At 35.7% G+C, this 18,240-nt stretch overlaps 2 protein-coding genes across 3 annotated transcripts in view; one reads left to right on the forward strand and one right to left on the reverse strand.

The window, feature by feature from the left end:
* The window catches only part of LOC107557582 (ras-specific guanine nucleotide-releasing factor RalGPS1-like), a 149,793-nt gene that overhangs the window by 50,328 nt on the left and 81,225 nt on the right, over window positions 1-18,240 (reverse strand). The gene's annotated exons all lie outside the window — the stretch shown is intronic.
* The window catches only part of LOC107557584 (angiopoietin-related protein 2), an 8,931-nt gene continuing 6,949 nt past the window's right edge, over window positions 16,259-18,240 (forward strand). Inside the window, exon 1 of the mRNA XM_016241059.1 lies at window positions 16,259-16,503. Within this exon, the coding sequence (XP_016096545.1) occupies window positions 16,363-16,503 (141 nt within the window). The 5' untranslated portion in view covers window positions 16,259-16,362. The remainder of the gene's footprint in view (window positions 16,504-18,240) is intronic.

Consider the following 18,240-nt stretch of genomic DNA (forward strand, 5'->3'; position numbering starts at 1 on the left):
TGTCGTTATTTTTTTATTTGTGCTATCATTATTAATTTCTTTATTTGTTCTTATTTTATTACTGACTGCTTACTTGTCATTTTTTATTCAATTCAAAGTTTGAAATCAAGCTATCTCGTGCTACTGCACCAAAATTACCCCACTGTAAAATAAAAAAAAACACTGAGTGAGCAAAAATGAGTGAGATAGCTAGTTCTAATGGTAATTAAATAATGTTTACATATGTATAAAAGCCTACATTAAAATCTGTCATATAAATTGGTCTCTTCATTAGAAATTAGCCTACTGATTGCCACCATTGATGGACACATTTTTTTAAATATTATTAAAAATATCTGTATGACATTATATTCTGCAGTTCTTCCCTGCTGTACTTAATATCTATACTTTTCAAATTATCATATCGAAGTTAGAAATTCAAATATTGTGACAAAATTAATTTTGTAGGGTGCCACAAGTTTGTTAAAATTTCCAAAGGGTGCCGTGACTAAAGAAAGGTTGAGAAACACTGGTCTAAACAACTGAGACAAAAAAAAACAGTCTAAAATCTTTGTGGCTTGAAATATATGGAAGCTTAAAAAAAGGTAATTGCGACTTTTTATTTCACAATTCAGACTTTGTCCTTGCAATTTTGAGCAATTGCGCATAAATTCGCATTTCAAAGAAAAAAAAGTTGAGATTCACAATTTTGTCTCTTTTTCCTTGAAATTCTGACTTTTTCCCCTCACAATTCTGAGTTTCTATCTCGCAATTCTGACTTTTTTTCTTGCAATTCTGAGTTTATATCTCACTTTTCTGACTTTTTTTCTTGCAGTTCTGGAAAAAAAGTACAGATTGTGAGACAAAGTCGTAATTGGGAGTGAAAAAGTCATAATTGAGAGATAAAAAGAGAAAAATTCTGACGCAAAAAGAAACTTGACTATGACTCGCAATTGAGAGTTTATATTTCACAAATCAGATTTTTTTCCCTCAGAATTACAAGAAAGTAGTCAGAATTGTAAGATTTAAACTCTGAATAGTGAGAAAAAAGTCACTAATTGCAAGATTAAAAAGTTGCATTTACCTGTTTAAATTTTGTTCCGTGGTGTAAATAAGCTTTCAAAGAAATTTGTGCTGTTTAAGATTAGATTTTGATTTATTTATTTATTTGTCATTTGGGATGTGACCACGCAATCTTAAAGACGCTAGAAAATGTTTCTCTACACTGTGCATATTATTCGCTATAAAAAAAACAAAACAGGGAATGAGTTACTGATTTCTAATGCACATGCATGAATGTGTAATATAGTCAAGTCTCTGATGTTTGTGTCGTCTCACGTGCCTTAGATTAGAAACCGCAATGACAGACACGAGCAGAAGCAAAGTTCTTTCTGCGCAGATAACAGCTTTTATTGTTTTGCAATTTCTTCATTAAAGTGTTTTAAAGTATCTAAGCGGAATGAATGTTAAAGACCACCAATCCGATCCCTGTCTTTAATCCAAGGTGAAAATCAAAGGTTGGAGTTTGGAGTGTGATTGTTTGAGGTTGTGGACAGGTGTCTTTTATACTGATAACAAGTTCAAACAGATACCATTAATACAGGTAACGTGTGGAGGACAGAGGAGCCTCTTAAAGAAGAAGTTACAGGTCTGTGAGAGCCAGAAATCTTGCTTGTTTGTAGGTGACCAAATACTTATTTTACCGAGGAATTTACCAATTAATTCTTTAAAAATCCTACAATGTGATTTTCTGGATTTTTTTTCTTCTCATTTTGTCTCTCATAGTTGAGGTATACCTATGATGAAAATTACAGGCCTCTCTCATCTTTTTAAGTGGGAGAACTTGCACAATTGGTGGCTGACTAAATACTTTTTTGCCCCTCTGTAAGTGATACTAAAATAACACAGGATGACACAGTCACACATGTTGGATAATTTACAATAATGATGGGATGAGGTGAGACTTTTCAAGAGGACATTAACCAGCTCTCCCTTTACCCCTGTGGTCCCGTGTGGACCACCAACACTAATCACGTCCCGTTAGGTAAGGGGCTAAACTACACATCTCTGAAACAGACCCCAAACACTGATCCACAACTTTAAAAGGAAAAAGAAAATAACGCTGCTTTATGACAATGTCCGTTTCTCAGTGTGATTTCCTAAATGTTTCTTGATTTACTGCAAGTCTGAGCTCTTACCTCATCCCGTTTTACAGCTGAGGCTAAAAACAGCATCTGCTGCCAAATTATGATCCCATCCACAGAACATCGAAGCAAAAGCTGCGCAATCCAACACTTGAAGTGATGTCTAAGCTTTACATCACGGCCAAGTACATCCTGAGCTCAACCTTATTTATTACTGAGAGGAACAGAAAACAGGGAAACATATGGACACATGCAGTGCTTTGGCAAAGACAACACTGGTTGTTCTTCTGCATGCAAAATCGACTATTTACTTTTTTCATACATGTTTCTGGTCTTACTGTGAAGGATTCATCAGTGCAAAAAAATATTTGTCTTCATAATCATTCAACAAAGACCTAATAGCTTTCTTAGCCTCTGAACTTTTCCAAGATGGATTAAATCAAGTCATGTTTATTTGATTAATTTTATATCCCATTTTACTCAGAAATATTTCAGATGATGAATGTAAGTGTTACATCATGTTGAGTCAAGGCAACTCTTAAAGGAACAGTGCACAAAATAATGAGCTCTGTCATCATTTACTCATCCTCATGCTGTTCCAAACATATATTCTTTGATTATAAACATATGATTATCTTTCTTTCATGGAAGAAATTATCAAATGTTTTGTAGACAACTGATCTTTTCTATACAAAGAAAGCTCTAAAATTACACTTTTTACACATTTTACAAGAAAATCATTTTTGGTCTTTCCATTAGTAGAAAATGTAGCATTGCATCACTTGCTCACCAATGGATCCTATGCAGTGAATGGGTGCCATCAGAATGACGTCCAAACAGCAACGGTTTGTAGTTCAAAAGTCTTAATGATGGATTTGTTTCTTACAAACACACAGCTTTTCTCTTCACAAGACGTTAACTGATGAACTGTAGTGGATTACTTGTGATGTTTTTATCAGCTGTTTGGACTCTCATTCTGACGGCACCCATTCACTGCAGAGCATCCATTGGTGAGCAAATGATGTAATGCTACATTTCTCCAAATCTGACGAAGAAACAAACAAGTACATTTTCAGCAAATTTAGATTTTTAGGTGAATTATTTCTTTAACAGCTTTTGTGTGGCCCAAAACAGCGTGAGGCAGATTTACTGTAGACATGCCGTGCGCTGCTGTTTTCATCAACAGATTTACACTGAACAAAGCGAGAACATGGTGCAAAGCCGGTTCAAATTCCAAGTGACTCCCAGGAGTTCAGCTCAGCCATGGAATTTCAACAAATCTTTTCATACTGAAAAATACCATGTACTGTCCTTCATCACAGACTGTTGTGCTGAGTTTTCCCTGAGCACCGGGCAGATTGCGATCTCGCTTATTAAGGCTTAAAATGCTATTGTTAGAGTGACTGACAAATGAAAGCGTGTGAGAGACCACACAGCAGGACAAACCAGTGAGTCAGCGGGACCAGAAACACCCATAAGCCTTTCCTTCAGGAATCTTGTTGTGGATAGAGCCAGAATGAGAGAATCAGAATGACGACCAATTCCTGCAAAACAAAGCTGGGTTGACGTTCTCTGAACAAAATGTGACCCGTGCAAAGTCAGCCAGGGTGTTTCTATGAAGTTTCTGGGTTGTTTTCTATGTAGATACTTGCTGGTCCATGTGCAAAGAGTCTTTATGCTGCTTTATTCATGAGAAACAGTAAAAAAATATAATGGTAAACACAAGAGTTCAGATACTTCGCTGAAGAGTTTCTTTAGAAAAGGAGCTTACAGAAAAAGGTCTGAGCGTGTGTGGGCATGCGTCGGTGTTAGCCGTCTCTGTTTTTGTCCGCAGGGGTCGTTGAAACAGTTGGACACACTTGCAGTTTTTTCTGATTCTGACTCTTCACTCAAAACTTCAGACCAACTTTTTAGGGTCTCCATTCAAATCCCTTGCCATGCTATTCAAATCGGCACATTAACTCATTGCAAACACTGTAAACATGCCATTTATACAGCACTTCCGAAGAGTTGTCAGCAATACTCTCAATGATGCCTGTATATATTAAAGCATATATTAATGTGATTTTACCATTAAAAGGAGTGTTCTTAATGAACTGTGAACTGATAAAATCATATAAGAAAAAAAAATAATGATGATGATGATTATTACTGTTGTTGTTGTTCTTTATAATAATAATAAAAAATGGTTACTAATTATTTATATAAATTATTATTTTAATTATCAATATATTTAATTGTTAAATATAATTACTTTTTAAATAATAATAATAATATTACAAATTAATGAATATTATTAATTATTATTATTTTAGTTAATATATGTAGTTTAAATATAATTTATTTTAATAATATTAATTTAATAATTATTATTTATAATAATCATAATCATCTAATTTCATTAGAATTTAGAGTCAGAACTATCCACTTCATATATTTTAATATTTTTTAATTCAATTATAATGCCTTATAATGCAACTTAAAAATTGTATGATGTTTTATTGTGAACTGTAAACAATAAAATATATTAATTAAAATAATCACTCACCTATTTTTGGTTATACCTTTAAAGAGTATAATGCATTACAGACAAGATCAGCATCAGAAATTATTTGTTAAATAATCCATTATAATGCATCATATTCTTTAAATGAAAGAAAATTGCATGAATACTTTAATAAAGCATGATATATACAAGCTTTACAGGAATAAATTATGTTGAAATGCCAAATGATGACAGCAGCTGCTCTTTTGTACAGTTGCAATGTGACTGCAGCCACACAGAGATTCAAGTAAAGTGGGCATTCCTGCTGATCACTTCCCAGGAATCCCAAGCAGCGAGGAACAATGTGCTGAAGCAGACACAGCCGGTCACAAGATCCGGCATTAAGACGGACATAATGAAGACCGCATCGCAAGCCGCAATGGGCATTGCTTTGAAACACTGCAACATGCTCCTCCCGGAAGAGCTTTTCGAGTTCAGTAGAGTACATCACCTCTTTTCATCCTCCTGTTTTATTTGGCTCACCTGTGTGTCCCATCAATCAGGCTGTCTGTCAGACAGGAGGGGGTGAGATCATGTCTGAATCATAAACCTTCATGGGTTCTTTTACAAGTTCTACATACTGAACTCTACAAGCGTACAGATCAGCTAAACGTACAATGGGCCTCATTCATGAAACACGAGCAGAACGATTTTTTGTGTAAATCATTCGGAAAGTCATTCTGACGTAAATTTTCGGATTCATGAAAATGTTCGTATTTTGAAAATTTTAGTTGGTACAAAATAAATTTACACATGCTCCGTACAATGTTTAAATGGTGCGTAAAACATTCAAACGTTCTGTATTCTTTTAGACAAACTGATGACACTGCATTTTTATGAACTATGTATTAGAATGATATTTAACGAGTTCATTTGCCCGGTCTTTTTTTTTTTTCTTTTTCGTTTTTACTCTTTAAAGGGGTCATATGATGTTGCTAAAAAGAACATTATTTTGTGCATTTGGTGTAATGAAATGTGTTTATGCGGTTTAAGGTTAAAAAAACACATTATTTTCCACATACTGTACATTATTGTTTCTCCTCTATGCCCCACCTTTCTGATTTTTACAAAGCTCATCGGTCTGAAAAGCAAGGTGTGCTGTGATTGGCCAGCTATCCAGTGCGTTGTGATTGGCCGAATACCTCAAGCGTGAGACAGAAATGTTTCGCCCCTCACCATACTGTGACGATGCCCTGTCAGGCCGGAGCAATGATTCAAAAACATGAAAACCCATTATAAACGTCTCTTATGCATTTATGCTATATAACTTACCAAACCTGAGAATTGAGTCCAAGGATTCCACACCATTCCTAGATATGTAATTTGCGTAGCTGTAATTCATAGGCGGGGAATATGCTAATTGTGAATGAGCGTGCGTGCATGCGCGCCCTATTTACGAATGATTGGAATTCATTAACAGACACATTTAACTATCAAATCTGACCTTTACGAAGTATTTATGAATCCTGAGGAGAGTTTTCGGGAAGGTCCGTTTTACCCATAAATTACTCAGAATTGACTCATATATTTACGAATGTTTCATGAATGAGGCCCATAGATACAAAACTAAATATGCAGCCAAAAAAAAAAAAATCCACCAAATAGAAATCCAACAAATACCTTTAGTCATTTGCAGTAATGACATCTTACTCTCGTAAGCACGAGAGTGATGTTTTGTGCATTACTGTACATGTTTAGGTAGCAACGTCGTTTTGAAGCAACACCAATATCTATGGTAACATCCTAAACTGTAAAATGACCATACAAACTATTATTTAAACAACTTTACAGTGCAAATAATACGGTTTGACTTTTATAAAGTGACAAACATCACATTTCAGCCTAATAAATGATTATTTATGTTACATATAACTGGTCTGGGGGGGGGGAAAACAGCAAACAGGCTGAATGAAAATGCAAATTCACTCTCTGACAGTAGGTGGCGTTTATGGAAAAGCAGAAGTACAGTGGTTACATCTGAACGCAAAGCAGTGATGCGCTTATAAACACTGCTATATTAGGCATCATATGGATATAATATGAAAAAAAATGCCATCGAAACTTTTCTCAAGTCAGTTCGCTTCAGGTTATTTATTTATATATAACCAAATAAAAACTCCTTGGATTTGCACAAACGACATGAATGGCCTATTTCGAAATCTCAACAGCATATGTAAGTGTATAATAGGCAACAAATTTATAGGTATGAAACTAACCAGGTGCAACTTGACAAGTTTGCAGAGACACGCGATGTCTGCCCACAATCACGGCCAATTTATCAACACACTATTTGTTCAAATCTATTCACAAATACATTTGAAACACTTTTACATGACTTCAACTAACAAAAACTACAATAATACATATTACATAAGCATGAAAATACATATGTATTTATTATTGTTACAAGCAATATTAATAGTCATTTTCAGGCTTTTCAGACATGATGGTCAAGGTCACAGAGGCGAGTTTAATTTAATTTCAAAAAATGCTGAAAAGCTGAATAATTTTATGTTTAAGGTCATTTCAAGTTCATTTAGTTTTAGATGTGCCAGAAAGTGATGAAATCTGAAGCCAGCAATATAGTAATTTCGAAACAATAGTATTGTTGGGTGAAACATTTAAAGGTGCACTAAGTGATTTTTGCCAAACAATGGTGATATTTGAAAGCACCAAAACAAACACGCCCATACCTCAACAAGACCTCGCCCCTATTTTGATAGCTCCGCCCCATACGTACGTTCACAACCCTGGCAGCGACGATGGAGGAATCTGCTCCAATATTTACACGGGTCCTACATCTTGCCTGATCGTAACCCTTCTTTTTAATGTTTTGTTCCTCCGAAATGTTCCTCTTTTTTTTTTATCTGCCATCTCTCTCCATCTATAGTCGATCTGCTAATATCCGTCCTGTGCACTCACTGAGCATTCTCTTCTCCCTATCATTGCTAGACACGCCCCTTACTGCTGATTGGCTGCGAGTTTGTTTTGGGACTCGGTCCGACACTGTGGTCAAAATTACCCAGCATGTGTTCTGTTCAGAGGCGGACAGTAACTAAGTACATTTACTTGAGTATTGTACTTAAGTACACTTTTTGAGTATCTGTACTTTACTTGAATATTATTTTTTCTGGGAACTTATGACTTTAACTTCACTACCTTTGAAAAACAAAACGGAGGGACGCAAAAGCAGGGGCGGCAGATCGAGACGCTGCAGCAGCTGGTGGAGGTGGACGGCGGCGTGGTCAACGAGGTCAAGCTGCTTCGCAAGGAGTCGCGCAACATGAACTCCCGGGTCACGCAGCTCTACATGCAGCTGCTGCACGAGATCATCCGCAAGAGAGACAACGCGCTCGAGGGTTCTCAGCTGGAGAACCGCGTGCTGAATCACACTTCAGAGATGCAGCAGTTAACCGCGCGTTACCGGGATCTGGAGCACAAATACCAGCACCTTTCATCACTTGCGAGCAATCAAAGCGCAGGAGACTGGTTTTCCTTTGCTAAAGTAAGGAAACTTTGCTTCCTTTGCTCCTGTTAACAAACGTTGGTTTTCACAAGACTCACCGGCGTATGCGCAACGCCGACATCTTACGTCGTCCTCCCGGAGCTGCTTCCGTGTACAACTGTTGGTGCAAGTTACATTAAAGTGATTATTACGTCTTGAATATGGATATTTTTCTTACAAAAATGCATCGATTTGCTACAGAAGGCATTTGTTCACCCCCCGGATCCGTGTGAGACACTTTTTTTTATGGATGGGCGCTTTTTATTTAACTGCTTTTGGACTGATGCATGCAACACCCGCTGAGTGCCATGAAACAGCTTGAAAGATCAAAGACAATTTTTAATATAACTCGAGGATGAGTAATTTATGGGCTAATTTTCATTTTTGGGTGAACTAACCCTTTAAAGGACAAAAATGTCCATGTCTAAATACGATCATAAAAATGTAATATTTCATCGAACATAATTACCAAAACTTCATTCTTTTTTAGGGTTTTAATCCTTTAAATGCCAGTTTGTTTACATAATGTCACTGTTGAATTTGATTTAAAAAACAAAATTTCTATTCCATATACTTAATGCTAAGCATTTTTTGTATTATTATTTTAGTCATGGATATGTAAATAATTAGAAATAACATTAAATTTGATATTATTATTTTCTGTGCAATGTCAGATTTTTTTTAAATAAAAAAACCTACCACATACACACACACACACACACACACAGACACACAATTTCTCAGTACACACGTACAAACTAAAGCAATAAACCCACACAATTATAATTGCATCATTTGAATTAAATTGGTCATTTTTTTTCAGCAAAAGCAGAAAACAAGAAAAAAAAGTATTTGCTCCATAGGTCAGACTTCAGAAAATGGTGAAAAATAGTAAAAAAAAATAAAATAATAAAAAGTAAACAATTAAAAAATAATAAAAATGTAAAGCCTTGCCAATAGAATGAAAGCCTTTTAACAAAGAATGCATGATTTTATGGTTAAATGGCACTGGAATTAATTGGGGGGTTAATGGGGATATTTTGTCCTTAAGGTCCTCATTCCTGAGATGTCTGATAGAAAATGAGGGTCAAATATTAAAATTGGAATACAAATGCACATTTTTACAAAATGTATACAGTTTTGCATTAACACAGCCAAAATGATCAAAAAAAAAAAAAAAGGAAAGGAAAGAAAAGAAAAGAAAAGGACAAAAAATCTTAAGGACACACAAGGGTTAATGAAACCTGAAATCTTTTCTTTCTCTCAATTGAAAGTCCAGATAACCAAAACTTGAAGATCCAAAATTGGTCATAGAGGCATCGTAAAACAAATCCAAATCTTGAAGAGATACGATTTATTTATATAATGAACAGAATTATTTTAGGCTTTTATATAAACACACATACGCAGAGCACATCACATATGGTAAACATGGAAGCTTAAACATGCGTGCCTAAATAAAAATCGTTCATCGTATAAAGTGATTATCTCTAACCAAAGTCTTATGGGTTTGGAAAGACATGATGGTGAGTAAATGATGAAAATGTTATTTTTTTTATCCTTTTAATAAACCAAAGCCATTCTGACTTACTTTCTTATGTGGAACATAAAAATATATATTTTTTTTCATAAAATGCAATGCAATGGGGTTGAATGTTGTTCTTTCATTATATGGACAAAAAATATTTTTCAAAATATCTTCAAATAGATTAAAAGATATAAGGGCGCATAAATGATGGCAGAATATAAATTTTTGGATGAACCATCCCTCTAAATCAGTATAATCATTGAATGGTTTATATAAAGACGTATGAAGACACACATTGAGTTGCACCAATTGTAATGTAAACAACGGCACCAAAAAGTGGTATTGTTTGGTACTGTATATCCAGAACCCTCCAAAAGTTTAGAAAAAGTGGGATTTTTAACAATATTAGCATAAATTCTCCATTTTGTGATGACTTTGCTTTGATAAGTTACAGCACAAACTCTAAAAACAAACATTTTAAAAAACATACAAAAACAATGAATCCAGAATTTAGAAAACATCTTAAATAAAGAAGTAATCTTAAACCAGTCTAAGCCAGTTTGCTGGTCTAAGCTAAACCAGCTAAAACCATTTTAAACCAGAACAACAAACTATTTAAGTGCTGGTTTAAGTGGGTTATTTTCAACAGAGACCGAATCTTGTTTTAATTAGTCTGTTGTGCACTAAATGTAATTGCCAATCAATCAGTAATCTGACTGTCATGCACGATTTGTGACGTAAACAAAAAGATATTACTGTCGCAATGATAACTGCAAGTTACTTTAATCCATTTATTCCAACAACTGACAAGGATTTATGCTCATACTGTCCAAAACTCCTCTTTGAAACCTGGTCCATTTCCAAACATTGGAAGGATACTGTATGCTATGAATAGAGTTAAGTAAAGAAACATTAAGCTCTGCCTAAATTACAGAAAGCATTAAAGAAAACATTTCCTTACAAAATCATGACGCAAGTCTCTGCAAAGCATTATGTATACGCAACAGGATCGGGGTGAGTAATGAGAAACATCTAAACATTACGCAGCCAGCCATCTTCCTTTTCTTGCAGTGTTTCAGCAGATTTACAAGGTTAATTGTATTTTGCACACTGAGTATGATAAATATGTATGGATACGCCTAAGTGGTTTGGTTACATCAGTGCTTCCAAAGAAAACAGCCTAAAAGTTCAGCGACACAAGCAACACGTGGATTTCCCTGCCGCTGATCACTCAGAGCTTGGCCTCCGTCCCATTACAACACAATAATTTGGCAACACATCTTCTGAACTAAGAGTGCACATTAATCTTGGGAGGAAAACCCGACAAGACATGAACCAATTGAAAGTCCTTAAATGGGGGATTCCAGACACTTTTGCAGAGAAATCTGTGGTTTGATGGAAGGGGTCTATTTAAGTGTTGTTTAATATTCTGCTATATGGGAATTTCTTTGTGGTAACTGAGAATTGTTTGCCTCGAGATGCTCAAATGAAATGCAGTATAGGAACATAAATAATGGGGTGATGGTGCGGTTGTGATTATGAATCAGTTGACACTTTTCTGAAATATCCCTCACAAAAACCAAAGCACACATACAGGGTATATTATGGAAGCTTGTTTCTGCCATGAGATGAAAAAAAAGTAATCTCACAATTCTGAAAAAAAAACAGGCAGAATTGTGAGACACAAAGCTAGAACTGTGAGATATAAACTTTGCAATTAGTAGGAAAAAAGTCAGAATTATGAGATAAAAAGTAGCAATTACCTTTTTTCATTTTTTATTCCGTGGTGGAAAAAAAATTTTAATTGCAAGAACTCAGAATTCAGAGAAAAAACATCAGAATTATGAGATATAAACTCAGAACTGAGAAATATAAATTCAGAATTCTGAGGAAAAAAGTCTGAATTGTGAGATAAAAACTCGCAATTAACTTTTTCATATTTTTTTATCCCATGGCAGAGATAAGCTTCCATACTTTATCCATGGCAGTCCTCTGCAAATCCATCTTGTCGCCCTGTTTTCTTTATAACATGCCATTAAATCACGCCTCTGGAAGTTATTAGCACGATTTTCACCCACAACAAACAACTGTAATGTGCTAATGTGCTTTGTTTTAACAGATTCATGCGCACTTAACAATAAAATACTGACTTGCTACTAGGCCTGGGTGATAAAACGGTATCGATATTTATCGACGGTACACCTTCTTCGATATCGATAGAAAAATTGTTCGATATAGTGCAGGATATAGGCACGTGCTATGAGTGACGCAGACAGCACACACGAACACATGCTGAAATGAGTGCTGTGCCTGCCTGTGATGAGGAGATTGTGAATAAAGAATGAATATTAGTCGAATTTAAAATAAACATTTGCATTTGAATGTTAGGAGTGCGTCTGGAAGCGTCATCAGTGGCGCGCGACATGCGGTGATAATGATGTAAGCGACATTGTTGCATTTTAATGTTTTGTTAGTCTAGCCCACGAGACGCGCCGCTGCTGCGTTATTCATTCAAAATATTAGAGAAATATAGAAGCTCAATGCGGAGAAGATCTTGAATGGGTTAAAACCGAAAACCAAGCCATTCACACAGAATGCATACTCGCATACATTTTTTAGACGGACAAATATGACTGCTGCACTCACGTCTCACAGAAGAGATGTATTGCAATTTACAAAATTATATTTGATTTTTATGAGTAATGAGTAATGAGTAATTTAGACGTAATGCACGTTTTTATAGAGTTACTTCCTTGCGCTGACAATTTAAATGCGCTGCATTATTTTGCTCATTGCGCCCTCAGGAGACAATTAGACCTATACAATAAAGACCTATTTAATCTACATATAAAACATTAGAAATTAGATATTTGTTTAATTTTTATTGTGTTTGATTTGTCTCAATAAATTGTTAATTATAAATACAGTGGTTAAAAAAAAAAAAAAAATGTTTTAAAAAAGGTTCCAAAAAAATGTCAATAATTATCGATACCGAACGATATGAAACATTATATCGTTGACACATTTTTTTGCTATATCGCCCAGCCCTACTTGCTACTTTATCATATGCACAGCACATTTAGTCTTAGTTTCCACATGCAACAGATGAGTTGGCAGTATCTTATGACATTTACACCTGCAAACATAAAACTCATATAATAACATGCAAAATATACATTACTATTTGTGACCCTGTCTGTGAAACCCAGGCTAAAGTCTCAAAAATCTAATTATGAGAGAACAAGCATCAAAGTTTGATTTCAACCATTAATTTCACTATGATTTCAATCTTTGACATGGCCTTACTCACTCAATATTAAAGATATAAAGGTTATATTTTCACAGAATGTTCTACATCTTTATGAAGGATGATTTTATGTAGAAAACAGTAAATCACAAAAAATTACTTTAGCTGGGTTTTCACAGGCAGGGTCACATTTGCTTTTGTTCCTTTTTTGTAAGACGCTTTGGATAAAAGCAGCCGCTAATTGCATAAATGTAAAACATTTGTCGTTTATCAGATGCTTTTATCCAATATATCATATTAAAACATTTAATGATGATAAAACTTCCAATGCAAATCATTCTGGTGGATCTGGTCTGATGGCGCATTAAACAAAATAAAATAATAATTACACCCTAAAAAGCTTGTTTTATTATAGTATTTTGGGAGGGGGGAATCCAGTGAAACCAGTGAAAATGAGATTTTGCACAACGACTTGCTCTGAAAAGATGTCCTTATGCATAAAATAGAGCAGAAAAGGATGAACAACCATCTAAAAACTTGCACAGAATACAGAAGGTCCTTTCAGAAAGAGATGACTGTAGCTGGGTTTCCATCACCCTGCTTGTATGCGCATTTTGAAGTATTGCATCAGAATCGAGTGATGGAAAAGCTGAATTAATTCACAAAAAAGTTTTCACGCTCGCTTGAGGTGGTTTTTGACTTGTTGCGAAAAATGGTTAATGCAAATAATGGGAGATGGAAAAGCATTTTGCGGATAAATTCCTCCAAGCGCATCAAAAATTTCATGTGATTTTGCGCTATGGGACGGCAAATCCTGACTAACCAGCGGACCGATCTTGTTCCACAGCATCTGAAATGTTGTTATATGGTCATTCGGAAATGCCCAAGCAAAGTCTGTCATCAAAGTATTTCTGTATAATTGCCTCCCAGAACTGTTAAACAGCTGCGTTCCCAAACAGCAGCATCCATCTCCGAAAGCAATAACTGCATTCATTGTGTTTCGTCTGCTCGTTCTGAGGGGCAAGTAATTTATTATATATGAAAATTATTATATTCAGTAGCTTCTCCTACTTTTCTTAGTGATGATGATTTTGTTCGCTCTGACTCGTTGGAAGGAAACAGTGCTTGTTCGCAAATGTTTTACATGATATTCCAATTTTGCGCACAAGTTAAATTCGCAACTTTGGATGGAAACCCGGCTTGTGATTTCAGAGCAGACTGTGAGTAGCTCTTACTCATGAGATGAGAAGGCACTTGCTCGTTAATAGTCTGGAAAATGATCTGGTCACAAGCAGATTAATTCCAGTCCTTCCATCTGGAGATCATAATGCTTGATTATTCAGCAGCAGACAGCGAGAAAACTACTAATCTGAAATGAAATGTCAAAAGCAGCAGTAAGAGGGGACCTAGACTAATCAGAACAAAAACTGTAACGAATCAAATTCATCTGAAGAGATTACATTGTATTTTTCTATTACCATTTGGGGGAAAAAAATCAACAAGCGTGACAAAAGGTGAAGGATAATTTGAGACAGAACTTCAATGAATGTTCTCTGAAAGTAGCTGACCTTTGGATGAATGTCTTGCTATAATCTGGTAACTTTGGTATGATATCAATTCGGCCTGACTCTCTACTGATGACGTACAATTTGCATGCTCACACTTAAAGGAATAGTTCACCCATAAATTAAAATTTGCTGAAAATTTACTCACATTTAGTCCATCCAAGATGAGTTTGTTTCTTAATGGGAACAGATTTGGAGAAATGTAGCATTGCATCACTTGCTCAGCAATGGATCCTCTGCAGTGAATGGGTGCCGTCAGAATGAAAGTCCAAACAGCTGATAAAAACATCACAATAATCCACACCACTCCATCAATTAATGTCTTGAGAAGCGTCAAGTCGTGTGTTAGTAAGAAACAAATCCATCATTAAGATGTTTATAACTTCAAATCGTCGCTTCCGGCTAAAATATACTACATAGAGTCCTCTATCTAAAATACTGCTTTCTTCAGTGAAAAAGTCATCTTGTCTGAATCAGGAGAGAAATCTGCACAGATCAAGCACCGTTTACAAGCCAAAACAGTTCAAAACAACAAATACGTTGGTGGATTTTGATGTGAGAGGCCAACTGGAGATGGATTTTTCACTGGAGGAAGCGTTATTATGGATTATGGACTAATATTTTAACCAGAAGCAACAGGTTAAAGTGAAAAACACTTTAATGATGGATTTGTTTCAAACAAACATGCAGCTTTTCACTTCACAAGACATTAACTGATGGACTGGAGTGGTGTGGATTACTTGTGGATTATTGTGATATTTTTATCAGCTGTTTTGGCTCTCATTCTGACGGCACCCATTCACTGCAGAGCATTCATTGCTGAGCAAGAGATCCAATGCTACATTTCTCCAAATTTGATGAAGAAACAAACTCCTCTACATCTTGGATGGCCTGAGGGTGATGATGGCTGGGATCAGAAAGCTAAACCTACTAAAACAAGTCTCTTTTGTGTAAATCTGAATGCAATCAGTGTCTGTTTCTAAGAGGCACCAAATGGTGTGATCTTTCTTCAACATTCACCCTCATCCAGGCATCTTCCACTAAATTCATTAGCTTTCTAATGGAAAAGAACAGTGTTTAACATTACGACCTTTGGCAGAAACACTCCAAAGAGGCCAGACAATATAGGAACAATAACATGAAGGATCCCGTCTGAGAACAGAGGTGTGATTTGGCTCTTGGACTGAAGCTTGTTCGCTAACTCATTAGACTCCTTTACAGGGATGCTGGAGGCAGGATGGTTTCAGTCAGTAGCAGAGCCAGCGTGTTCATTTTCTAGATGATTTTCCATCTCCATAGGCCAGTTTGTAGGTTGCCCAAAAAGGTGTTTAGAACATGCAGTCATAATGAAAACGGCATTGCTTCAAATGTGATGCTGGAAACTTGTGAGCCCAGATGAGAAAACAACATGTCCTCTACAATGGTTGCATAAGTGCATGGCATAATAGTACGATTTACAGGCTCATGCATTCAATATGTTTAGTAATTTTCAATTTTTACACCTAATAAACACTACAATCCAATAGTTGCAACACAGTTGGGACGAATCAAACTAAACGGACAGAAACAGACAAAAGAAAACAAGCTCTTGGAGGTCCTGGCCCGGCATTGCTCATCAATAAGTGACTCTCTTTCGCAATTCTGTCCACAAAGACAGCTGGATCCATGGCTAGCGATGTCCAAATATAATCTAAAGCAGCTATGAACCACATCTGATTTGATTTTGACATTAAATTCAGAGATGCTGTAGAGAAAACCATGACTTAAATATTGCACGTGTTTGCTTTCCAAAACAGGGCCGTTCAAAGACTGTTTACAGGCTCTAGAGGAAGGCCACGCCAACAGCGGCATGTATCTGGTGAAGCCAGAAAATACCAACAAACTGATGCAGGTCTGGTGTGACCAGAGACACGACCCCGGCGGCTGGACCGTCGTACAGCGACGGATGGACGGATCGGTCAACTTCTTCCGAAACTGGGAGACGTACAAGGTCAGAAAGAAGTTTACTTTCAGATTTTGAGGATGAAATAACTTTAATGTGTGAAGATGCATAACATGTTTTTAAACAAATATTCTTGGTTTAGTACAAGTTAAACTCTACCAATAGCATCTCTAAGTCAAGTCACAATTATTTCTATAATGCTTTATATGTTACAGATTGTTTCAAAGCAGTTTCACATTATTGAACTGCAAAACAACAGTGCTAATGTTGGAAAGTTATTCAATTATGAAATAAATTTCAGCTGTAAAGCAGCACAAAAAAAGCAGGTGCCATTATTCAGCTCAATTTAGTTCAATGTTGATTCAAGTGCAAAGGTTGCAAAAATTAATTAGTTATGAAATCAAATTTACTGTAGTTCAACTATAAAGAAGCTCTACAGAAGAAAATAGTGTCATGATTCAGTTCAGTGTTGAGTCAATTCTAACATATTGTTGATTTCCACATAAAATCATTTCGAAACATCCCTTAATATTAACGTCAACCAAACAACGAAAAAAAAAATGGTATAGAAGCAATTTTTTTCTCATTGCTAGTGAATTTCACAATGGCAAGTAACAATTTTTAAGTAGAATTTTTTTTCTTGTAAAACATACTGTAATAATCTTTTTTACAACTTCAAAAAAAATTTTTTTTACACAGTGTAATAAATAGGGGTGTGACAACATCTCGAGCCACAAGATTCCTTGATATTAAAACATGATGATATTTTTTATTGAGGTGAATATCAGTCTCATGATATCAGCACAATTGAAAATGAAATAATGAAATAATGATTTTATATAATAGTTCAATAAACAAGAAGTTAATATTGTGTTTAATTTGCTCTATTTCGCAAATGAATTCGTTCCAACCAAAGCCACCAGGACCGTTGTGTTTCCGAGCAACACACTTTACTAAATGAATCTGCAGTTTTGAACGCAAAACTGTAGAACTGAAGTGACATTCATAACAAGATGATTAGTTGAAACATTTCAAAATGCACTTTTTTGTGATTTCTTAAAAATAGTGTAAATATCGTCTTGTCTTGCTCTTGTGAACCCAAAAATTGTGTATTGTCTCATCTCGTGAGCTAAGTGTCTCGTCACACCCCTAGTGTAAGTCTATGGGGAATATATCATGCAAATGAAGATATTATTATAATGAGGTCATGCAAACATCATCGTTCAGCACTGATAAAACTGAATGCAATGCTTCAGATCTCCATCACTGGATAACAGCAGGAACTCCCCTAGAACTTCCCTTAGACATAGTTAATTAAAGTAATGAGACACACATTGTTCTGAAACCCTGCCGTCCGTGCATGGAGAGACTTCCATGAATAAATGTCTTAACCAGTCAGTCTCACAGCATACTGCAGCTTTTTGCGATTTCTGAAATCATCCAGAACATCACTTTAAAACGTCAAAGGAATTTGGTTATGCAAGATGGGCAAGGTTTTCAAACAAGGGCCAGGGCTTTTCCCACAAAAACACTGTCTGACGGAAACACTGTTTATGTCATCGGTGCCCAGAACTAAAATCAGGACCAGAAGAGCCAATGTGAAGGGAATGTCCTAATAACTATATCCACTCAACTGCTCTGGAAGCATTTTGAAAAGCACTAAAATGACACTGAATGAAATAATTTATTATATAATGACTGTTTTTTATATGCAAACCATTTATACCTTTATAAAGGTATCCATTACATACAGTGGGTACGGAAAGTATTCAGACCCCCTTAAAT

Source organism: Sinocyclocheilus grahami, unplaced genomic scaffold (genome assembly GCF_001515645.1).
Source record: "Sinocyclocheilus grahami isolate Dianchi unplaced genomic scaffold, SAMN03320097.WGS_v1.1 scaffold609.1, whole genome shotgun sequence".
Lineage (NCBI taxonomy): Eukaryota > Metazoa > Chordata > Actinopteri > Cypriniformes > Cyprinidae > Sinocyclocheilus > Sinocyclocheilus grahami.